This window comes from Falco punctatus (assembly GCF_963210335.1).
Source record: "Falco punctatus genome assembly, chromosome: 5".
NCBI classification, from domain to species: Eukaryota; Metazoa; Chordata; class Aves; order Falconiformes; family Falconidae; genus Falco; species Falco punctatus.
The window spans coordinates 3,367,094-3,393,006 of record NC_137584.1 but is presented as its reverse complement, the minus strand read 5'-3'; the positions used below and the strand labels follow the sequence as shown (position 1 = coordinate 3,393,006).

General features: G+C 42.3%; 1 protein-coding gene across 7 annotated transcripts in view; it reads right to left on the bottom strand.

Moving 5' to 3' along the window:
* The window catches only part of EPHA7 (EPH receptor A7), a 179,178-nt gene extending 168,094 nt beyond the window's left edge, over positions 1-11,084 (bottom strand). For 5 of the 7 annotated variants that reach the window (XM_080388103.1, XM_080388099.1, XM_080388097.1 and 2 more), the window contains exons 1-3: positions 9,535-10,822; positions 5,214-5,278; positions 79-748 (exon numbers count right to left, since the gene is read on the bottom strand). In XM_080388103.1, the coding sequence (XP_080244229.1) occupies positions 79-748; positions 5,214-5,278; positions 9,535-9,631 (832 nt within the window). In that variant the 5' untranslated portion in view covers positions 9,632-10,822. Of the gene's footprint in view, positions 1-78; positions 749-5,213; positions 5,279-8,083; positions 9,513-9,534; positions 10,823-10,844 lie in introns of those variants that run through there. The other 2 variants (XM_080388102.1, XM_080388100.1) reach the window with 2 other exon arrangements.
* Positions 11,085-25,913: the final 14,829 nt, after the last annotated feature.

Below are 25,913 nucleotides of genomic sequence, written 5' to 3'. Positions count from 1 at the left end.
GCAAAAAAAATAATAAAAATAAGCTGGTAAAACATGATCTATAATGTACATTTTACAGCAACTTGTATGTTTACTTACGTTCACACGTGTCTCCTTTTTGCTGGTATCCTGCTTTGCAGATACATTTTCCAATAGGCACTAACCATTCTCCCTCCGCACTACAGTGCATCTTCGGCGAGTTCTCCGCCTCCTCCTCCGCACTGCTGACGCAAGTTCCTCGTACTTCAACTAAAGAGGAAAACTCTGAGCCAGTCACTGTGTCAGGGAAAATAGCTAAGTTCTCAATGATGGACCAACACTTCTTGTAGTAGACTTTGACAGAGACCAAAGCAATGCAGGCCCCTACATCCTGAAATGCAAGATAGAATCCTTTTTTGGACAAAGGTCCAATTTCTCTCACCTCTGTGTTTAGTTTCATTTTTCTCTCCCCAAGATCACCTTGGGTAAAACTTTCATCTGCTGCAATAGTGTCTATTTTTACATACTGGTTTTCTCGAATATTCCTGCCAGTGTCGTAGTCTGTTTCATAATAATACAAGTTAAAAGTTTCTTTACAAGTCCCCAGAACTCCAGGAAGACTGTTACAATCCCTCAGAGTGAATTTCAGCTCTACAAAAATCCTTTGTGCATTGCTTTTTGCAATCCAGTTAGTCCGAAGCCAGTTGTTTTGGTTTGATTCCATCACCTGGCATACCTGGTATGTTCGTATAGGAGTGTAGTTTTCATCCAGTCCACTAATTTCTTCCCACTAAAACAATAACGAACAGTTAGTAATACAAAAAAAAAAAAAAAAAAAGCCACCAGATATAACTATTGTGTATTTTAAAAGGCTTCAAGCAATTCAAAACTCGTTTTTAACAGTATGTCTTCCTAACAAGCAGGTTATTGTTAAAATACTCTTAAACACACAAGTGAAGAAAATACATATTAAGGCAGCTGCAGGATCTCTCTCCCTCCATGTCTTGCTAACATAGAAATAACTTCTAAAAATCACTTTCATATCATGGGCAGAGTTGTAAAGGAGAAGCTTCAGAGCAAGCTGTTCAGTGTACCGAGTTCTGGTTACACACCAGGCTCTCTCATGTTTCATTAAAGTCATGGCAATTTTAGGTAAGCAAAGACAAAGAGGGCGGCAGCTTTGCTTCCAGGGAAACCTAAAATCAGTGAAGTCTTAGACACTGAAATTGCCTAGCGTTACGGTACATAAAACTTGTGTACATAAAACTTCCAGTGGAACCTCCAGTTGTACAGAAAGCACGGGACCAGGTCCTGAAACTTGTGAGTCAGATGATATTCACTCCTATATGATCACAGTGGCATACAGAGAGAAGGCAAATGAAGACAGACAGAATCAAAACATCTAAAAGCAAGAAAACACTTTGATTGTCCTCTTTTTGTTCAGTCCACTTTCTGTTCTACTTACAAACCAAAGAAGGTAGGCGGGAGCTCCTCACCTTGCAGTTTGTTCTGTGGCTGCATCCATGTTAAAAGGAGCAAACTTCATTTAGTTGGGAGTTCAAATGAACCATGAGATTATACATAATTAACAACAACTCGCATGACTGAAAGTTCACTGGTTCAAAGCCGGGGTTTTGCTGTTGTTCCCTCTTTAGGGTACCAACTGTGTAACAAGCCAGTAACAGCCCTGCAGTCTTCAACAGCCTTCCGTGGCACCGGAATTTGCACCTCTGGCAACGGCAAACCTTCCACTGCAATCAACCAGGTGGATCTGCCCGGGTGTAGCCGTAATAATACCTGTCTCTCACCTTTTTTCACATTTCTTCTAACATCTAATCCACTCCAGAAACCACAGCTGTAATGAATTAGGCGGGGCAGGGTTGGGCTATCCGATGATATAGGCAACCATGACTTCTCTGTATGGCACTTCGCCCTCTGGCCCTGTGTCAATAATGCACTTAAGCTCACACTTAAGATCAATGACAGTGCTTATGAGCTTAATGGTAAGCATGTGCTTAAGTGCTCTGTGGGACTAGCATACTGGGCACCTCTGCAACATGGAGCACCCACCGAAATTTCTTGCACTGCTAACCAAGCATGGAAGGCGTCGGTTTCCCAGACTAGGAGCCATGCAGTATACAGCATTTTGCAAGCCTATTTGACAGCAAATGAGATCATTTTAACGTTGGTATACTGCTCCAAGGAAAAGCAGATGTGGCTGAATTGATGCTGGTTATCACCACGAAATATATCACGGCTGCAGATGCTGAAATGCACAGAAGCTGTAAATATCAAAGCACATTTCAAAGCCCTACAGTTAATATAGACGTGGTATGTATGGCATTATATATGCATATGGTATTAAATGATTGAAATATAAGATACTCATGGAGTTAACTGAACTGATTGCATATGGAACTGTATTAATCTCAGAACAGAAGGAAGTCTATCTTTATAATAGATACACTAGATCTGAATGAGTAAGATTCTTAGATTCTTCCCCCACCCCACCCCCACCCCCCAAGGACTAGTACAAAGTATAAGGAAAAGAAAAAGGGGCCCTGGACACTGAGGCTTTTGGTTCTGCCACATCAAAAAACAAAACAGAACAAACAAAAAACCAAACCAAAATACCCCAGAACAAAAATGACAAAAAAGCCACGAAGCCTAAAATGTTACGGATTTTTATTCTCCATTTCACATCAAGTAGGGCTGGGGGATGGGTTGGGTTTTTGGGGTTTTTTAGTTGGTTTGGGGCTTTTGTTTCTTTCACTTTTTTGTCTTGTGTAAGCAGTCCTCCCTCAAAACACGGAGCCAGATTCTGCAAGAAGATATTCCAGTTAGACAATGTACTGTATCTTTGAAGTGAAAGTGACTCTAATGCACCACAAAACAGAATCTGACTTTTCCGGTTTTGATGTGGATTGCTTTGTCAAAACAAATCCTCTCTCCCCTTCCTCCCTCCCTCCCTCCCTCCCCACCCACCCCACCCCCCCCCCCCAAAAAAAAAAAAAGCCAAAACCAACACCAAAACCAGAAAACAAAACAACAAAAAAAGCCAAATACATTTACCAAACAAAACCATTTTTAGCCCACTACACAAGGTTAGCGAGTATCAGCTTGATTCTTATGCTACTGTCAAGCAAAACATACAAAACCCTAAATTCGGATAAGAAATCCTACTTCATGTTAGCCTTAGCATTAAACACTGAAGTCAATCTTTCCATTATTTCCCAAAGCCATGGAGTATGATCTTCCTAAAAACTTAAGGAATTATGACTTATAATTCAATTATGTAATCACAGAGCTATTATTTCAAGCAGTCCATTTTCAAGCATACCTACTTTGCAGTGCAAAAAAAAAAACAACCAACAAGCATCAGTACTTCAGGGTATGTTTTCACCTAAGCCATCTGAAGTCATGTTTCACTGAAGTCTTTTTAAAGTGATAAATTCTATGATACCTTTTACAGCAAGAAAATTCAACTTTTCTTTGTCCTGCTGCAACATGCCATGATATACATGCAATTCCATTTGAATGTATCCTGTTCTATTGGTTTTAACGTACAGTATTTTAACCTCTTGGTTATCTTAGCAATGTTTGAGATCATCACTAGACCTAACGTTTGGAGCTGAATGAGGCATTTAATGAGTGTCTGGCTGGTATTTTCTGTACAGGATGATGAGTAGTTTCTCTCAAGGATAAGATTTTCTGTGTTTATTCCCATGAAGTCTTTATTGCATAGTAGAATATTCAGTAATTAAAACTAGAAAAACATTTCTTTTCAAAATTACATTATTAAAATGGTACTTTTATGTTAATTTACAGGCAACTGTTTCTAAATATTTTCACGCATAAAAATCCAGCCATTACTTTTTATTCACTTTTAATTCCTGATTGAAAGTGGCTTCTATCTCTGAATGCTGCCTTTTACTATCTGTTGAATTTGACTCTACTTTCATCTTTCACTATGCTGACATGTGTAATGTGTTAGCATGTCTTTCATTATCTACAGGTTAGCCTAATATAATTGCCACCAAGCTAATCTTTCAAACACCTCCGGTAACGGCTTCAATCTGCGCAAAACGCCAATGCCGGGGTTATTAGCCATCATACGTGTTGAGCTCGCACTAAATTCTTTCTGAAGTCCTTAGATTCGTTTCCAGTTTATGCTTGTATTGATTTTACGATCTTGCCTTTAAAGAAAGACACTTTCAGATTTTCATTCTTCTTATTTAAAGGATTTGTTACACTTTTATGTCCCCACTCACACTTCACGCTCTTCTGGCTCCAGATTTCTAATGTGCTGAAGATTAAGGGCCTGATCCCCCAAGTCCTTGTTCATGCAGGGAGTCGGAATGGATTCATCAAGAGTGCTTCCATGAGTAAGAAATGTCCATATAATCTATGATTTGTCAGACTGAGTTAAGGTAGGACTCAGCTAAGGTAGGACAATATACCCATTATATCTTTCTGAAAACGTGCTTCCTCAAGGACTGAGGAAGAAGGGGTTTTATACCACTTTCAATTCAGACCGAAAGTAAAATTTCCCAATTTTATGTATATAATAAATAAGGCAATAACACCAATGTTTCTAAACTTCTCATTTTTTATACCTATGCACTTTACAATGCCACATTTCATGGAGTACCATGAGATTAATTTGTAAGCAAGCTGGAGGTGGCCTTAACCACATAATTCGTGCCTAGTTCCAGATATCAAGCTCCTCAGGACTTGGGGATGTTTCAAGTTTGGAATGTCACTTCAAACACATCTGCAGTATAAATGTTTTTATTTTAGAGCACTTCAATCTGTGCTATTCAATTACAAAGAAAACATCGTAAACAAATTTATGATCACCCATTATACAGAAAATGAAAAACATATTTTTAGAAGTTTCCACACAGAAGTAAATCTGTTGTTTCTAAAGGAAGAAGGAAAATTATTTAAAATACCATGTTACAAACACAGAGAGCTTTCTGGTATATCACAAAGGATTACACTACAAAACATAAAGCCACCGAGAATATTGAGGTGAGATTCTAAAGAGACTCTACCTTTTAATTAGCTTGTACATTTGTACACTGTAACCTGAGGTACACTTACTTTCCGTTCTAAAAATGAAAAAGATGTAAACACCTTGTACAACTACCAAAAGAAATATGAAGGGGAGCTAGTTTAAAGCAAATGTTTCAATTGCTTTGGTAAAATAACAACTCATCTTTAGGAACTTAATTTTTGCCTGGAGCACTTACCCCATTGGGAGGAGAGGAAATCCATTCCAACTCTGTCTGTTGTGCTTTAGAGTCCAGCAGTATTACTAAAAGAAACCAAACAAACAAAAAAAAGAATTTCTACTGTTTGTTAAATATAATAATAAGTGGGAATATAAAACTAAAGAACAAAGTCCAAACTTCTTTAAAAAGTGGTTAAAAGAATACAATTTTTGTACAAATTAATATTTTTTCATATTATTATGAAGTTATCTGCAACCACGACTATGTATTTACTTGTAAACAGATGATTAAATGATTAGGTACCAACCACACATAAGCAGATATACATTAATCTTAACAATTTCATTTCTTAAATCAAAATCTATTGTTTTTCTTAGTGCTCTAAACTGTTACTAATCAGTCATTAAGATGCATGCTCCCTTCATCTCCTTTGTCATATGCTTGTTATTACAATGAGCTTAAAACAAACAAATACACACCAACATTTCAACACTTTCCCAAACGGATTTAGACAGGACTAGCCTATACCTTACCAGGAGTTGCACTGCAAAAGCAATGGTCTTTCTGAGTTTAAAAGGAAACAGTACGCCCTTTAGGTGATAAAGCAGTAACTCTATAAACAAATGACAACCAGGCATACAGAAAATAAAAGACTCTGCAATTACCTCACACTTCGCATATACAAAATACTATATAAACAAAATACTATATACACAAAATCAGATTAGTTCACTTTATGGCAACGCCTTACTAAATTCTTCGTGTCACTACACCACAGTGACACTTCTATACTAATATACATCACTTCTAGTAGCACTGCAATTATTTTCAGCTAAATGTAACCCTGCCTCTGAAAGCAGTTAATCACAGCTCAATAAACCAATTCTTACATCTTTTACGGTACCTGTTGGAGGTTATATTACTAATGATCAGTTACCTCCAAACATACATTTCTGTAGACGTCTTATATCCCAATCATAGCTATAAGCTTCTTTCTTAGCATATTATTATATAAGTTTCTGTAAGACTTTCAAATGGCACATATATTAATCTGTAATGTCAAAAAAAAAAAAAAAAGAAGAAAAAAAAAGAGAAAAAAAAAAGTTAAATAATTTGCTGTAATACCTTCTTTCAAACAGCCAAAGCTGTAGACTAATCAACCATATATTTAGGTTTGGTACACTTAGATGATACCTTCTTCAAAGCTGCACATGTAACTTCATACTTCTATTTGATTGAAGAAAAAGTAACACTTCTAATTTAAATCTATTCAGTGTATCTTTAGCTATAAACCTATCTATGACTTTATACACAGCATTTAAGTACTGCTATTCCATTGCATGATTTAAGGCTGTAACTCGAAAAACTTTTGCCAGGTCTTTAAAAATTGTTATAATTCTGGTTTCAGCCCTTTCTCCTAGTAGAATTTAACACAAAATTTCAGTGCATTACTAGAAAGACGAGATTACTAAAAAGAGTTATTAAAAGGCTCATACAGTAATATCTGGAATGTTAGCTCAACACAAGACGCTAGCTTCCAGGCCTGTATTTCAGTAATAAAGTGGAACTACTCATTAAGTAAGTTTGATAGTCTCTCTCTAGAAAGATTATCTGCTTCTTTCATTAAGCTTGGATTCAAGGGGCTTTACTTTGTAACACTTTCTATGGAAAAGCAGGTGGTGTATGTGGTGGTTTGTTAAACAAAAGCATTTAAAAATGTCCTGGGAAAAAAGATTACCACCAAAAAATTAACCATTTCAGCACCAGCACAACGTCCCACGACTGCAGTTCATTATACCTTTTATTTGGCTGCGATTTTCCATCACATAGCAACGGGCGGGCACATCCCAGAAAAAAAAAAAAAAACACACAACACACACACACACAACGCCGCTCTGCGAACACCCTGCAAAGCAAACGCGCCGTTTCCGTGCAGCACCGAGAGTTCCCGGGGAAGAGCTCCCCAGGGCAGCGGGCGGCGCGCTGCTCCCTGCCCGGGCAGCCCCGTGCCCGGCTGGGCTGGCGGGGCCGTGCGGGGCCGGCAGGCTCCCGCGGCGGGCGCGCAGCGAGACGCCGGGCGCGGTCCCTCCGCAGGGGCGCGGCGGGGGGGACGCCGCTCGGGGCCCCCTCCACGGCACGGAGCGCGGAAGGAGGCGCACAGGCGGCGGGCGAAGCGCGGCGAAGGGGCTCCGCGGGGCGCCGCAGCCTCTGGCCTCCGCGGGGAGCCGCCGCCGCGCACCCACCCCGCCGCCGCGCTGAGGAGAGGGGCTTGGCCGCCGGGCAGCAGCGGGGCCGCCGGGCAGCAGCGGGGCACCCGGCCGCGGCCGGCCCCGCCACACACCCGCCCCAGCGCGGCAGCCGCCGGTTTGGGGAGGGAGCGCCCGAGGCGGCGACCCCCAGGTGTCGCAGCCACGGGCGGGGGGCCACGACCTGGCCCCCGCTCCGCCCCGGGCGCCCGGGCCGCCGTGCCGGCAGGTCTCCGCAGGTAACGCGGCCGTCTCCCGCTCGAGCGCCCGGCGGCCCCTGCCCCGCTCCGCTCCGGCACCTCAGCGCGGCTCCGACCGAGCCACAGAGGGGAACTCGGAAAACTTTTCAGCCTCCCACCCCCCACCCTGCTCCGTACCCAGCGGGGACTGGTGGGAAACCACGCGGGGCTGCTGCCGCCACCGGCCCTTCGGCGAGGCCGGGGGTGAAGCTACAAAGTTGGTTTTTGTGGGTTTTTAAAACTCGCTCTTCCTTCCAGGGGAGTTTTCTGCGCCTGCAGCAGGTAGCCGCTATCAATCCCCGTCTGCCGGTCGCCCCCTCCTGACCCGCCTTGGGCTAGGCTGATTTTCCCCAAACACAGACACATTATACACGCACACTTGTACGTATAGATGCATACATACGCTCACCCATAGCCGTATGACACAATCACGAAGCAGATCACCGCCGGCAGCCAGCGGCGCGGCCCCGGTGGCGGCACAATCTGCGGGGCGGGCAGCGCGCGCCCTCCCGGCCCTTCTCCCCTCCCCGCCCCACGGCCACGCGTTAGCGCTCCCCGGAGGGGGGTGTCTGTGTGCCTCACAGTCCCCCCAAATAAACTTTCGAAACGCTGCTGAGGAATGGCTCTCCCCTCTTTCCCTCTCTAACCTCGTCATCGCCGCCTTCTCTTAAGGGCAGAGGACATTTTAATTGAGGGATTTTTTTAAGCTCCAGTTACAAGCTCGAAATGGCATTTTACTGCATGCCAGCGGTTTTATGAAGATATTGACGTATCCAGCTGAGGAGGAAAAACCCCCAAACGCATGCATATGCGGAGACACCGAAAAAGCCCCTAACTCCCCCTTCCCTGTCGCCACCGCGCCCCCCCCCCCCCCCCCCCCGAAGATGGAGACGGACCTTCGCCTTTGGCTGTCAAACGCGAGCAGGGCGCTCCTTTAAATCATTTCGGGTTTTCTCAGCGCGAGAAAAGAGATTCCCGGGTGGACTTTGTGAATTGATTTTATACACCTCCATCAGTCTCTGATAGACAACTGTCTGGTTTGTCTCTGCACGCGGGGAAAACAAATGTCCGGGGCTCGCCTTACGCAGGCACAAGTGTTGGATGGATGGGAATCGGGGAGCCCCGCTGTAACACGCAGATGGTGTAAAACACTCACACCTAAACCTGCCTCTCTCCGGCGATGCCGGGGGAGAGCCCACACGCCGCAGGCACACGACGCCACGCTGTGTGTACCCTCTAAACGCCTGCACGGCCGGGAGGTGCCAAACTGCACTCCGATGCTCCTTCCCGCGGTCTGTGCAGGCCCCCAGCAAGTAGCGATGCGGAGCTGCCCCGCAGCCTCAGCCCGCGCCGTGCCCTGCCTCCCACGGAACGTCCCGAGCCCCGAAACTCGGCCCGGAGCCCCTGCAGCCCCCGCCCGGGGGGCAGCGCGGCTACCCGCCCTCCCTGCAGCTCCGTGGGAGGATCAAGGCTGCCACAGGCAAGTGCGGCTCCCCTGCACGGATCCCCGGGCCGGGGACTGTCTCCCCAGCCCCGTGCCTTTCCATCACGTGCAAATGCCTCACAGACCTCATTCCTGAGAGCAATGGCAGTTTTCCCGGTCTCTCACACATACACACGCACACCCCCAGCAGAATGCCTTGCTCTTTCCTCCCTTACACCTCAGCTGGTAGAAAAATGGCTTTTTTTTTTGTGTTGGGGTGTTGTGGTTTTTTTTTTTTTTTGGGGGGGGGGGGGGGGCCGCTGCCAAGCAGCTCGCAGCGGCAGGCTGGTCCTCCGCTAAGCCACCGCACAGACGCTTCGCGTGCAAAAGCAATAAATAAGCCCAAACTTTTGTTTACCGCATCACCTTACCTTCTTTTGCAGCCTGTGCCTCCCCCGTGTGTGCAAAGCGGAACAGGCAGACGGAGCACAAAATAATCCAAGAAGGGAGCCTATTTTGAAAAACCATGGTGCAGGAGCGTGGTGATTTTATATTTCTAGCTATATATTTCTAGACACTGCCGCCGCTGCCGCCGCTTGGTGGGTGCTAGAAGACGGTAAAGAATTTGCTCTGCTAGTCTCTGGCTCGGCGCTCGCTCGCTCCCTCCCGGCTGCCTTTCTCTTTCGCCTTCACCTCCTCCTCCGCGCCGCTGCCCTACTCCCGCACCGGGCCAGCCGGCCGCCCGCCAGCCCCGACTGCAGCCCGGCCGCCCGCGCCGCGCTCCGATAATATCAATTAGGGCGAGGGGGCGGGACCTCAGCGGCAGGGAGGCCCGTCCCTCAACCTGATTGACATCCACCGTCGACCAAACAGTAGCGAGCCTCAGCGCTCGGCAGGCCGAGCCGCCGCCTGAGTCGTCGCGGCCGGGGAGGCGGGGTCGGCGGCGCCGTCCAATGAGCGTGCGGCGGTGTCGGGTTGCCGCCGGTGCCGGGGAGCCGCGGGCTGTGCGCGGGGCGCCGTCGGCGGGACGGAGGGGCTGAGGCGGGCGCGGAGCTGCCCCGCACGCCTGGAGCCGGCCGGCCGGCCTGTCCTCCTAGCGAGTGGCGCGGCTGGCCGGCCGGCCGGCCCCCAGGGCTCCTTATGTTCCCTCCCGGGCCGCAGCTGCCGGGGTAGGGAGCGAAAGGGGGGACCCGGCTTTGGTCTCCAGACCGAGCCGCCGCCGGCGGGTCCCGGCGCGGTGGCCGCCCGTGGCCGGGCCGAGCGCGCACCTGGGCGGCTGCCACCGAGAGGGAAACATGGGCAGCGGCTGCGGGATGGTGCCCCGAGACAGTTCCCTGCCAAAAGTCAAGTTCCTCGGGGCCGACACCGCTCGGGCTCCCTTCCCTTTGTTTTATTTGGGTTCTCCGTCCTGCGACTCCGATTTTCCACAAATGAGAAGAACACCTTAATGACAATGTAGATCTTATTTGGGGAGGGGGGGCTGCTGCCCCCGGTCCCCGGCGGGTGTAACCTGAGGCGAGGGTAATCCGCTAACAATGAGACAATTTGAAAGGGGGCGGGTGGGGGGGGCAAAACCCGAGGGAGGGAGGAACTTGCCAAATCTCTTTTGTCAGCGCTCGCCCCACGGGCCGGGAGTGCTTTTCCCAGGGATCCATCGTGCCGCCACCCCTCCATTTTCCCCTCCCCAAACCCACCCTTGCTCCGCCAACGAGCGAAACAACGGAGCGACGCAAAAACTTACCGCTCCCTGAGCGAGGCTGCGGGGCGGCGGGCACGCTGCGTCCCTGCGGCCGCCCGGCGGGGCGCCCCGCTCCGCGCCCCGGCCCCGCTCCGCGCCCCGCTCCGCACCCCCGGCGGAGCCCCTGCCCAGCCCCTGCCGCCGGCTCTGCCCTGCGCACCTTCCCGGGGCTGATGCCGTGCGGCGCGGAACGGGCTTTACACAGCTCCGTCAGAAGTGCGTTGCCGTGTCTTTTCGGAGGGCAGAAATGCGGTGTAAACGGAATAAGGGATTATCGTCTTGGAAGCGGGCGAGAACGGCGAAGCGCAGGGAGTGTGATTGCAATTCGGTGGCAAGATCGTGCGAAAGTCTGATACAGAGAATGTTATGTCATAAAATGAAATATAAAGGGGGGGGGGGGGGGGCTTGTTAATGGGACCTGTAGGTGGATAAAGCAAAATTAATTACAAATAGTAATAATAGTAATAATAAGCTCAACATTGTGGCTGGCATAAAGAGCCACCATACTCCAGGCTTTGAGCACTTTCCCTGTGGTCTCCTCGTTACTTCTGAGAATGGTGTAGAGGTAGCCTCAAAAATGCACTGTATTCCTTTCGCTTGCCGAATAATTAATACTCACAGCTTAGAATACAGATTTTGCATTTCATTCAGAACGCTCTTTTGATACTCTGGATACTATGAGTGTAGGCAAAGTATGCGCTCCTGACTCTCTCGTCGTCTGTCATTCCCATCCTCATATGTGTGTACTCAGAAAGGAGAGCTGTACAGAGCAGTGAGTTTGCTTATCTTCTTTTAAAAAGACTGTTTTGTTTTAAATACTTATATGCATGTAACTTCCTTGCAAATTTTTAGTTAGGTCTGTTGAGATTCCCAAGCATAAAGTACAGGCATTTCACTACAAAATCATTAACCCAAAAAGACAATTTTTAACCTACAGAATGTATTTTAAATAAAAGTGATTTGTATTGACACTTTGAATGATTATGTTCATAAAAACACAAGAACTTAATAAATGAACAAATTGACAGAAGGCAGGCTCAAACAGTAATGAGATATATCTACATCCTGCATATAGTATTAGGCCAGACCCTTATTTTCATCATCACCTGCATTTATACAGGCTATATTGTACGATATTGTGCAATCTAGTACAGTCTGTGTATAATATGTTCATAGGGTCTGTACACATATAAAGACACTTAAAATTATGTAAATATATTAACCACCCAAAGGATACATGTGCACATGACTAGGTGTATAAAGAAAGTAAATAAGATATATATTTTTTTGAAAAAAGGTTGTACATTTCTCTTCCTGATCAACTAATTTTAAATGCCCTGTCTTCCTGATAATTGTAAATTGAGCTGAAGATGACATATTATATGTACTGCTTCCCTGAAACAGTCATGGATGTATTCACAGTTACAGTAAAACAATCCATATGCATTGAGAGGGTATATTACAGTGTGGGTTTTTTAATTGTGCTTCTTACACATTAAATCTTTGTGAAATTGATTCAGAATTTGAAATCCTTTTTAGTGAATTTTATTTTTTTCCTTTTCCTCTGCTTCTTTGTAGTGCTTTCTAGTACTTCATTGCATTTTGTAGGATGCACAGCCTGTATTGCATCTCATCCAGCTGAGCATTGAATCTTCTATGAACAAAAAGAGAAAATATAATTATAACTGAACCAAAATTCTCAAGTTGAATGGACTACAACCCTCAGATTTGGTATAAAAAATGTCTGAGGAAGAAGGGGCGGGGTGGGGGGGTCAGAAAAAAAAAAAGCAACTAGGAACTTCATTCAACTCACTGTGTTACAATTCAGACACCATCAAAGTAAATGGTTAACTGGAACAGAACAATGTAATCAAAGATACTAATATTGCTTTTTTGTTTGTTTGTTTTTTTGTTCTGTTTTGTCCTTTTTTTCTTACTCAAAATTTGTAGGCCAGATTCTGCCTTTTATTTAAACGTGTGTATTTAGAATGGTTTTTGTATTACCTAGCTTTCTTACACTGATACGAGCTTGATACTAGCCAAACTTCCCTATACTGAACTGGAATGGTCTAAGTAGACTTTAGAGAAATATTTGAAGAATTTTCTCCTTAAAATTGGCTAATTCTATCTTCACCACATAACTCAATGTAAAATTGTGAGACAAGAAATACAGGATGAATTCTAAGGCTATACAAGCATAAGTAAGGAAATAAGCATAGTTTGAAAGTAGTTACAAAACTCTGTTTTCACAGATTCCCATTTTGCAGGATTAAAACATTCATCCTTGACTACTCTGTACAGGGCTAAAGCAAAATTACAACAGCTTCAAAAAGGTGTTCAAGTTTAGCTTCAAACATAGTTTATGAAAATATATACTGAGTCTTGGTTCTGTCCACACAGGAATGATCGTTAAAATGGGTTTTGATAAAAAAACTTTTGAGCTGTGTTTTACAGTAGTAGAAGTAGAAATTAGGCTTAAGTAATAGAAACAATTTTAAACCCCGAATTTGGTCATTTGTGGTCATAATTAAGCAATCCTTTACCGGTGAACAAGATTTTCTATGAAACATGCAGTACACATGTTTGTACAATTTTTGTCGAATTTTAGTAGAATTTTTAATATAAAAATGCAGTGGGTTCATGACATTGGACTTTTAAGTAATATGTGTACAATAAACCATTATACGAGACTTTGGATTTAGTCTTCCAGATATAATGGCACTTACATTCCAAATCTGGACCAGAGATTAATTTTCCATAGAGTGTCAGGTGTCAATTTCAGGTCTTCCAGTGGATTTATAAGTGAAAGTAGCTCTACTATAGTGAAGAAAACAATGCATTAAATAAATCTTATTGGTCCATCCAGAAATTGTGGAGCATTGGGAGTGGTTTGTTTGAAAAGTATTCTCATATAAAAAGTCCTTTCTATAGCTGAAATTTCAGTGCTGTTTTGGGTGGGTTGTTTGTTTTGTTGTTTGGGGTTTTTTTAAAAAAAAAAGTTTAATTAGCACAAAGCAAAAATAGTGCTTTAAAGCTTTACACTTTAAAGTCTTCACATACATCAAAATGGTAATAACAATTCACTGTCAAATTTTCTCTCAGGGGATTTACTTAGATTCTGTTTTCCAAATTATGAATTTTCCTTACACTTGAAAAACACTGTCCAGAAATAGAGGTAAGATGGTGTGTCATCTTGCTGTTTAAGGGAAATGAAATACATTCTGTAGAACAATACAAATTAAATTCATGTTAAATATATAAGTGAATGTGAAACGCCTCTGCCTTTTCCAAGGAACAATAGCAAAGACTTATAAGGGTCCAAAAATATGCTGCATCTGGGTCCTGTAAGACTGCTTCCCCTTATAGATCTGAATTTGGAAACTGTTTTATTGAGGAACAAGAGCCTTTGGAGAACATACTGCATCTGCCTTGATCACTCTTCAGAGTTAGTTAGTATATCTCACTGAGCTGCGGACCTTCCCCTGGGAAGCCCGAGCAGTGCCATCATCCCACAATAGCATCTGGAGATACTCTGAAAGGAGATAATTTCCATTGCTCATCTCTAATTAAAGGAATATATTTGTGCCTAGGTGCAACAAGAAGTAACTGCACAAGTGCATTCTTGAGTTCAATACTCTGTAAGATTCAAAGTTTCGTTTTTCTTAGGATGTTTGTCATACTAAAAATTGTGCATAGAAGAGCCTGATCATAAGGGTTGCTAATTCTTATTTTAGTTAATTAGTTGGAAGTAGTAGATAAACTCTAGCAATATGCTCCAGTGAGGTTAGTATCTTCCTGTTCTTCCTCAGTACAAGTGACATCTGATCACTTCCATCTGTGACAGTCCTAGATTCTTCTTTCAGCCCAGCTGAGGTGAAAAATCAGGCCCAGTAGATTTCCTGTTTCCATATATTACCTCCTTTTACCCTCGGTCTCAATCACTCAATTTCCTTATGGTTCTGTGAAAGAGCATGGAAGCATCTATCCTCTCAATCTCCCTTCTGTGTTAGTAGGTAGGAGGGGGACGGATAGAAGAACAGATGCAATAACCCTTATTTAGTTCTGAAAGATAAACTACAGATTGCAAAGGCAGGAGTTCCAGTGCTTTCACCTCTAGATCCAGGAAGTGTAGTGATGTGGAGCATCACTACTGACAGGAAAGCTGCCAAAGTGTATGGGAGAAGGTGTTCCTTGAAGTAGGATAATTTAAGAATTGCATCCAACAGGAGTACAACCCTCTGCAGATTTTCTTCTTTGCCATCTTTCACATATTCTCATATACTACCAAGTTTCCATGGACATATACTGCCACTTTACCCTGGCCTGTAGATTTACCTGCCCCCGTAACTGATCTCTCATTATCCACTGCAAGTAAACCAGATTTCTGACAAGTAATACACATACTAATTCATGGAAATTTGTTTTATCCTAAGATAATGGATGATGAGCAGATATGCTAAATCACAAGCCTCGCATACTTTATCTCCTTCAAATGTGGAGGTCCATGTGAAAGGTAGCTTCATGGGTAAGTAATGCTTAATTCAGAATGCATTTTCTTTCGGCTTGAATTTGCCAACTGTAGTTTCAGGATATGATTTCCTTAGTATTTACTGTAGTGTGACAAAGGTTAATAGAAGTACCTAACAAACTGTCTTTATACAGTCAACTCTGGTTTATTTAGAATAATAAACTTGTAATACAAATGCCAGGATAATGCAAATCCTCTGTAAAATTAAGCGGCATGACTGTAAAATGAGGAAAAAAGGTTTTGCTATATTCAACCCTAAAGGGCAAGCTAACACCCATTTGGACCAGTAAAGGCAGACTAAAAAATGTACCACAGTATTGCAACACTGCCTCTGGACCCCTTCAGTCCTTCATCCAGTCAGACTAGCTATCTCTGTCCCCATGATAATACACACCACAAAACAGATAATTTTGCCCCAGTCATCACTGAGTAGATTATTTTCTTTTAATTATTATTATTTCACATACATTTATCAAGTTCTTCTTTGTCTCCTGTCTAAAGCCTCTGTTCTGCTGATGTTTTCCTCTTGTAAGTGGTTCCATTGATCTAGGTGAGAGTTAGGTGCTACTCAAGCTGAATGAGAGTGACACTTTTAGGTAAACACTAAGTATCTTTAGAGCTCCTTCAGATGGAAAACACTTCATTTCAAGAAATCCTTTATTTGTCCTTTTGCACATGTTTTTCTTGAGGAGGTGATTTGAACTGTAAGCAGTAAATGGACTTAACTGATGCAGTGGGGAGTGCTTTTTCCGTACATTAATTTTTTCCAAGACCATAACTTTGATTTTTTTCAAATGTTTTGTTGGTGTAGGTTTTGATCAGTTTTTTGTGGGTTTTTGGTTTTGGGGGTTGGGTTTGTGTTTTGTTTTGTTTTTTTTTTTTTCCTTTTCTGTTTGGAGTTGTTTTGTTGGGTTTTGTTCTGGTTTGGGTTTGGGTTTGGGTTTTTTTATCCCTCAGTGATAGCACAATAAACACTACTGAGCTGTAGTGTTGCCAGTGATGTCTATATTTTTTTCTTAAGTGGCTGCAATAAATTTAAAAGCCATCGATGTGATTGAATAGTTTTGGTTTTTTTCTCTCTTCTTTCTAGTGAATAACATGGCAGCTGTCTACAGTAATTCATCTGTCTTTGCGTTGCTCAGTTGCTTAGAGGTAGGGTTTCTAATCCGCTGCATAACCTTTCTTAATCCTGGCTAACCTGAAATAGTCTTTTGCCACATCCCTGCCTATGCCTTCTACAATAGGTAATAAATGTATTAAACTGTGCTACTCATAGTACATATCTTGGAGTATCCTATAATTTGCTTGGGTTTATGATGAAATCAACCATTTATTTGTTAATGCACTTTGTTTTCCATCTCATAGCCATGCTGTAATTCTTGACAGATGTCTGCCTTGCACTCTGTAATTATTTAACAGTCATCTTTGGGGAGACTCAAGAGACTACCTTGTACCATTTTATTTGAAAAATTTCCCCCCTTTTTAATAGTATTATCCAAAACATTAAATCAAAAGGCAACTCTAATACGTGAATTAACAACATCTTCTATTTTCCTTTGCTTTTCAATTTTGTTCTTTATCCCCTTTTCAAATATAACCAAATATTCAAATAGCATTACAAGAAAGGAATGAGTATAGCTGGCAGACTGAACCTTAAAAACAAAGAATTCAGATTTATGTTGTCTGTGAGGTAATACGATTTTGTATTTTTTTCACATATTTTATTAGCATGCAAACTACCAGTCAAATTTCTGTAAGTGCTCTATTATAGTAGTAAGCACCACAGTAAGACTAATTGAACTTCCAGTGTTAAGAAAAAAAAAAGAAAAGGTAGACTTCTAGACCAGGGCATCTGCCAAGGCCATATTTCAGCAGAAATCAGTTTCCTGAATTCTAGAAGAAAAACTCTATACTACTTTTTCCTTCTCCATTGTTAACATATATCTTCCAAATCATCCCATATTGGTAGTGGGAGTTTGTTTTTCCCCAAAATGAGCACAGAGTTCTCAATGAATGCTGCTACACAAAAACCGCTGACAAAACCATAGTGTGCCTCTTACAATTTACAGTCAAGGGGCACGGCAGACTGAGAGAGCATTAAGTCACCTCCGTGTCCTTCTGATTTGGTAAGCTGAAAATGTCCTCAGTGTATCCAAAAGTGCTGTGGGGGCCTGTAAAATTATGGCACACTTCTGAGGCTGCCTGGCGCACCACGGGATGGGTTTCAGTCTCTGCCTTCTGCAGCCTTGTCCCAACCGACTCTTCATTCCCCCAGCTTGCCCCTAGCTTTGCCCCTTGCTATGATTTGCAAGACAGTGCTTTGAAGGCTGTCTTCTAGCGTGCCTGTGCAAAGGTTTTCCTCTCACAGGCAGAAACAGTGATTGTAGGGCTTTAATGCTATCCCAGCCTCTTTGTCCTGTCATAGAGTGTGCCTTGCATGTAACCAGCTGTAGCATAAGCAAACTAGATTTGAGGTGCTTAATCAGGCTCAGCGAAGTAACATAGTTTGTCACATTTCTTCCAGCTGAAATCAGTATATAGCTTTAAGTCTGCACTGCCTCTACTGTACCTGAGAGTAACTGCTGTCAGCTGGCAAGAGCTTCATCTGAATTTGGATTCACTAGGAGATTAATTTAAGTTACTTTTCCTTCAAAACACGTACTGTACTGTATCTGTTCAGTCTGAGACTTTTCAGTATATTTATTTGTCAAATATGCATATGTATGTGTCTACATACGTAATTTCCTCATAAATTCAATAGTCATAGATAAATGGGATGTAGAGATAATGTGGTTTCACGCATGCAATCCTGTGTACAGAGGGCCAGGCCCTTATGTCCTGTAAACTGACATAATTGCAACAACATTATGCTAGTTGGGGCTTTTTGGCAAGAATTCATGTGAGTTACATAATTTATTACAGCATATTCTAACCTACTGAAATCTACACGTATTTTTAGTCATAGCTTGTATATTCCCAGTGATTTCTGCTTGTGAATTCCCTTTAGACATGCCCTCAGGCTCCCCCTGGATATGCTGCTGTCCCTGTGTCCCTTTGAGAGTCACTGCTGCAATTCTTCCCTCTCTGCAGTTTTCATAGAAGTCAGTGCAAGATTCGGATGCACATAGGTAATAGGGCTGGATGCTGGTCAAAGCACAGCAGGTTCTGAGCTCTTCTAACGTCCTCTGCACATGCTTCCAGTTACTAAGCTCTGTGAGCCTGAGTCTTACCTGACGTGAGCCCTTGGAGGTAGTGTCTTTATGCACCTGCTAAGATTTCTACCTTAGAATGAGTTACACCATTTAAATCTTTCAAACTGTGTTTATATATTATATAATATATATATATATATAATATTTTATATATATATATATATATATATATATATATATAAAAAACCTACAATATCAAGTATCTGGATAATATTAGACTGGGGGGGGGGGGGGGGGGGGCGGACACGAACAAAAATTCTACAGGTTTTTGCAGGAATGGAGGGCTCACTCTCCACCTCTTTCCCGTTCGCTTCCCACCAGTCTGATCTTGCTAAGAGACTGGGACTTGTTCCTGAAGAAATTGGCCCTGCAGTTGAGACAGTAACCTGCAGTAGGAATGGTTGGAGATGTTAGAACTGCCTTCTTCTGTACATCCTCATTGAGATACAGTGCTGCCTGTCCCCAGGAAGCACCCTCTCTCACCTAGGGGCATGACATATCTGTGTGACTCCACTTGCTCATTGTTCTGGCTCAGTTTCAAGCCTGTGCTGGATAAATGAGAGGAGTGAAGGAAAACAGAGTACAACTTGCCTCCACCTCCACCCGGCTGACCTGAGGAGAGGGACAGCTCTAGGAAATGGAGAAGCAGGAGCAAAGCCACAAACAGGGGAGACTGCTGTGCTGTGCTGTGCAGAGGGATGTACTGAATTACTACTGTTTGATGTAGTTTCTGACAATGCCATCAATGGTGTATTGTCCATACCTTGCCTTCTTTTCTTACTGTCGGTTTTGCTACTCATAGGGAATTATCCAGTTCTCAGAAAGGTATAACTTTGGTTTTGAAAGGTGTATGCCTGTATCTAAATGATGGAAAACCAGAAGGCTTCATAAGGAGGCTAAAATAACAAGATTATTTTAAAATGACATTTGCTTATTTTTTTAACTCTTATGTCTCTCTAGCACGCAGATATGTGTGATAACCCCACTTAAATGACAGTCAGGTCATATTAATCAGGCTACTTCTATAACTGCTTCTTTCTATCTGCAACTGCATATCATTCTCCAAAGGAATTCTTCATAGTTATGGCCAGCATGAAGACAGGGCTAATTCGGCAGTGCTTTGCTCAGCTGCTTTAAGTTGTTGTGCTATATGGGAAGAATTTAATTAGTTCACATCAAAGTTACACCACCTTCAGTGACAGGTAAAATCGGTGTGTAACAGTGTGAGATGAATCAATGTGAACTGATATAAAACTCTGGAAACCTAGCTTTCAATGGACTGCTTAATGCAGCTCAGAAAATCAAGTCCCAGCACAGCATAGCACGCAAAGTGAAGTAAATGAATGAAAACTGCATGATTAAATGCTTTCATCTGGAAATTTCATTGCAATATTCAGAATCTCTACAAATTCTTCTAATTCATCATACTCTTTGTTTATTACTAATAAATTAATGTGCTGATGGAAAGAATTCATTACCCTTTCTACACACTTCACTAGTTGCAGGTCATTTATTAATCTGTGTTATCTGGTAAGACTAAAACCAGCTGTAATTACATTGTTAAACATTGATTAATAAGAAGCCCACATCACTAATATACGCAAGAAGCAAGATAAAAAATCTTTTTAAAGATTTAAAGTAAAATTTTAACATTCCTTTGGGAATAAGGAAATCTGGATCTTCATCAATATTCATTTTTGCAAGATTCCATTTGCTTGTACAGCTGTATTTCTAAACACCTTTTGGAAACAGATTAACAAGCACATTCAATTATACTAGAGGAAATGTACTGCATTCACAAAGTGGTATTAATGCACTAAGTGAAACATTTAGAATGAATAATTTTTTTTAAATAGTCTTCATCTAACCATTTTTTTTGTTTTGTGTTCTTAGTTCAATCATGTAATTAGGCACACATCTATTTTAAATCCATTTGTATTTCACAGATTTAAAAACCATATAGCAATTTGAAGTACATTATTAAAAACACTGCAGATTCCTAGACCCTGCTTTTGTAGGTTTTCAATAAAATCAGTTTGATTGAAGTGACACACAGGAAATTATTACATGTCAGAAGCTTGGGTTATCATTAAGGGTAAATAAGCAGAATGTCTATGGCACTTGACAAAATTGGGGAACTTATTTTTATGATATAGCTCTATGGGAAATAAAGCAGATAGAAAGAAGATGCTTTTAGAAAAGATGTTTTAAGACCGTCCTCAATTAATCATAAATGACAAATCTTATTATAGCAGCACTATTGGTAAGGGTCTGTCAGTATTTCCATTACAAACCTATATTTCAAGGATTTATAAATGGGCTATAAATATTAAGCCTGGGATGAAATTTAGTGTTCACAGTGTTCACTATGAGATGATATTTTCCTCACAATACTTCAAGAAAATCTGTTTGATTTTTTTTGAGTTGGGTAACTGAAAGGGACCAGAAGTGAGAAGTTTAGGATGACTTGTTTCCTTGTGTAACTGTAAAAAAGAATAGATCAGGAGAACTGTGATTCAATGGTATTAAGGGTTGAACTTGCTTTTTTTTTTCCCCCTCTGTCCCTGAAAGGGTCACCTATTTTAGTCTAAGTTCAGCTTGTAATAGGGCTGCTGAAATTATCTACTCAGCCTTCTAACTCTTTTGGGTTATTTCTTCCAATTTAGTTACTAATCAGGGACGTGACACCTGTTTTCCAGCTCACCCAAGTTTATGCTAGTCCAGAACATGTTCTGCCATTGCGATCACATAGGACTTTGAAGCAGGGCCTAGTATTTCTGCAGACTGATGATCTGAACTAAGGCTAGTGGTTCTTGATGGTTTGATTAAATTACCTTCTTTTTTCTATGTCCCCTTTGAAAGTTTACGGTATTCTGTAGGGGGCAAAAACCCTATTGCTAGAATGTCCAGCCAGTGTAAAGCTCAGAAGGGCTGTGGTGCTCCAGTATTATGGCCCAGGAAGGTAGATGTCCTGTTAGGCTTTTGAAGTCTCTGACAGAGATGGTGAGAATTCCTTTAAGGGCATTCTGAGGAGGATCAGAACCGTGTTTTGAGACCCATGAATACATACTCACTACTCAAGGATGTTAGAGGTGATGCAGTAGTTCTTTGCTACTGTTCTCTACCTGTGAGACAGGACTACCCACAGCATATGTCCTTTGATAGGACAAGGGATAATGGTTTGAAGTAAAGGAGGGTGCATTCAGACTACACGTAAGGAAGAATTTTTTTTACCATGAGGGTGGTGAATCACTGGAACAGGGTGCTCAAAGAACTGGTAGGTACCCCATCCCTGGAAACATGTAAAGTCAGGTTGGATGAGGCTCTAAGCAACCTGATCTAGTTGAAGATGTCCCTGCTCATTGCAGGGGGGTTGGACTAGGTGACCTTTAAAGGTCCCTTCCAACTCAAACTATTCTATGATTCTATGATAGGGACAACACAGTAAGTAAATGCTAGTTTTCTGGGATCTGGCAGTGTTTCTTAGCCACTTTGGCCAAGCCTGTCTTGGTAAGCCATGTCTGTGACTGTTATCTGGCACTGTTGTGTGGTAGAGCAGTTTCTATATCCCACTGCTCAGCTGGCTGAACCACCGAATCAGGCAGCTACATCCAGGCTGCCCATGGCAAATTGCACCTGCCTATGCCCAGGGATCACTTTGGAATGTGTTAACTGGTCTGGCCAGATTCTGCTCTAACAGCGCAAACAGTGCTGGGAAACAATCCTCAATGCTCTTTTATTTACTATTTGAGGTCATTCAAGCTGATAGCTAGATGTTGGTTTGGTCTGAACGGAAATCTGCAATCAGGGTGAAGTTTGCCAGTACCAAGTGGGGGAATCCAGCTTCAGAGGGCCAGACCTTCAAATTGACAATGGTCATGTCATCTCTAGAGCTGGTAGTCCTGAATGACAAGTGCATAAACATCCCTGGTATCCGTCAGGGCTGGCCCAGTACTTGGTGTCTGTGATAGTAAGTCTTTGTGGATGGAAATGTAAGCGAACCCAAAATGTTGATGGGGAAATTGCTTCTTTCTTATAGACATACAGAGGAAATTACAAGACCCTGGAGATTCAGCAGACTGGACCACATTCAACTGTATTTTCCCCTGTGTGTATGTGTAGCTGCTGAGTTGTGTTTGAATCTTTACCTGTATTATTTCTCAGGCTCACTGCCTCAAAATGAAAGCATCAATGAACACATGAGAAAAGATTTCTTGCCTATGAGTAGGACTAAAATCAGGAGCAAAACTGGGATGAAAACAACTCTATAGGGTAGCTTGGAATGATAGGAAAGCATGATACCAACTTGTGAGAAGGTGTGGTTTCAGCTGATTGTGATGCATAACTAGCAGGCTGTGCTTGGTTTGCCACTCTTCTCCCGTATGCACACTTGTGCATATCTGTGGATACAGTGCGGTGCGGTGCAGGCTGAAGGCAGTTTAGCGAAGAGAGAAGCTCTGATGTGGCTTTGAAGAAAATAACTGAAGATTCTCTGATTGTGCCTTCTGTTGCACATTTTGAACAACAAAAAAGTGTTTAAATCACCACAGCTTTTACACAAGTCTCACCAGCTACGCGATGTAACTGAAAATGTTACAGTATAAGCTCTGCTGGTTTGATTATCTCACATTGTCTGATTTTCTGCTAGTATCATAGCCTGTCCTCTGTAACAGACCATGTGACCTAAGCACAAATATACTTTTTGTATCTTGTGGTGGTATATTTTTAGGGAACCTCGTACTCTGCAGGATTTTCTATCTCCTAAGGCACCTGGCTGATGTTGTGCATAAAAATGAAGGTCTCGTTTGTGCTGAAACCCCCACATTTTTAGTTTTCTTATGTTTTCTGTAGGAAAACTCTAAAGAAAAAATGAAGATATTTTTATATTTGAACTGTTTTGATGGAAGTGGTATTTTATTTTCTTTCAAAAAGAAGTGAGAAAAATAAGATCAGGTTGTTTTTTTCTTTTTTTTCAGAGAAATACTTTAGGTAGAAACTGTTTATCTGCTTATTTATTAATTTTAATAAAGACGGTTTGCTAAAAAAAGCCAAAATGAAACCCTAACCATTTCTAATTATGTATTGAGAATTATTATGGGGAAAATACTGAAAAAAAAAAAAAGGCTTAATAGGTATAAAGGTGATTTAAAAAATAACGCAACATCACCAAATATATATGTAGCTTTTAGGTATGGCAGAAAACAAACAAAAACTACATCCACACTAATAAGTAAAGCAGGCCATGGCCTATTGTTTACTCCTGAAATCAAGTGGCACAATGTGGCTTGCATCTCTTCCCTCCTAAAAGAGGGTGGACAGTAATACTGACTCCTGCAACCAGTCCTGGCTGCCTTGCTGCCCACCTGAACTAGTGCTGGCTGCCCCAGGCAGCCCCGTCTGAGTCCTCAATGGCAATTACTGGTGTGGATGGGATAGAGCACAGATGATCACAGCTCCCTGCTTAATGCCATACCCTGGCCATGCTTAGTTTCTCATAACGATGTAGCAAAGGGACTAGCTCTCTGCTAAAATTTGCTAGGAGCTTAATTTACCTGTTGGTCTTGTTCGTCAGTGATGGGAGAGCTTTTTTTATGCTGGTGAGCCTCACTGCTGGTGTGCAGAGCACAGGAAAGAGCTTTTGGCCTGAAATAGGAGTGGTCTGTTTTGAATGATCATTTTTACTAGTGTGAATCACCACCATGTCATCAAGAATATAGCAAAAACGCATGAGAAACTTCTGTCAATAGAATGTTATTTCCATGGACTATCTTGTATCATTACAAATCACATTTGCTGTAATAAGTTAAAAATGTAATTTATTACAAGTCAACATCAGGACTGAGACAAGTCATTAAAAATGTATAATACACACAATTTTGTTTCCCCTGACAAATGTTAAGTTTGCTAGGCTCAACTCCCCTCATTAGTATGTGACAGTGCCAGGAGACACTTTGATCCAAAAGGCTAGATATACATGCTGTATGCCATGAATGCATTTTAGTTTTAATAACAATCCAAGAGGTTCAGCATATTGCTTAATAAAAGATCAATGCAGTAATATGATTAACTACCCTGTGTTGCTTGCTTTCCACTTGTGAGAAAAGATAGTTCGGGAGCTGCAGGGCAGTGAATAGCAAAATGACTAATTGACAGGCAAAATGAAGGTTTCCCTAAGGGTTTTTTCCCCTCCCCACCCCCAGGGCTTTCTTTGTTGGTAGAATGCTGTTAACTCTTTTGTTTAGGGGCTCTTACCTTTAAGCAGGCTTGTGGAAGAGCTTTTCATATTTTTCAGTGGTAGATTTACTTGCTGAGTAAATATAGCTGATGAAAGAAAAGCTGGTGATCCATAAAAGACCAGGCTGCAGGGATCCTCATTAATCTTCCAATAGTTTTTGCTGTCATTCCTCTTTAAAGTTCCTCGCCTTGTAAAGTGTTTGTGGAAAAAGTAGGAACACTTTTGCCTTCCACTAAGCAATGATTTCCAGCCAGATCCCAACAAAAGCTCACACTCTCTTTCAACTGCTTTTAACTTCAGCCATGTCATTGGGCAGGGTTCTCAGCTATGAAAAGGAAAACACTGTTCCACTGAATTTTACAACAGGAGTACAAAGAAAAAAACAGAGAAAAATAGTTTTCTTGTTATCTGCTGATGGTCATATGACTATATCATTAAATGGATAAGCTAAGTGAGATACAATGATAAAATAAAATTTTAAAAAGTAATAATTCAATTATATTCAACCTTAAATAAAAGACTGTCCTTTGGAAATCTTGACTTCTCTTACAGAAATAGTGAAGCATATGGCATGAAATTGAGAAAGTTAATATAATTACTGTGATGGATTATGGCAGGATCATGAGAACATTAGGACAGAGGACTGCAGTTTAGAAGGTATTCCAAATTTGGGATTGCTGAGCTAATTGGTTACTGAGCAGAGCTCAAAGCGTGGCCTGCTTCTCCTGAGGATGATTAAACTGACTCGTGTTCAGCTTGTGCTTTCTGTTATCACTGTACAGCATTTTAGTCCATTTTTTAGATACGCCACCAGTAAGTCTTTTGCCCAAGGAGTCACAGAAAGGTTTGGGTTGGAAGGAGCCTGAAAGATCATCTAGTTCCAAACCCCTGCCATGGGCAGGGACACCTCCCACTAGACCAGGTTGCTCAAAGCCCCATCCAGCCTGGCCTTGAACATTCCAGGGATGGGGCATCCACAGCTTCTCCAGGAAATCCGTTCCAGTGCCTCAGCACCCTCACAGTGATGAGTCTCTTGCTTGTATCTAATCTAAATCTACCCTTTTTCAGCTTCAAACGATTGCGTCTTGTCCTTTCAC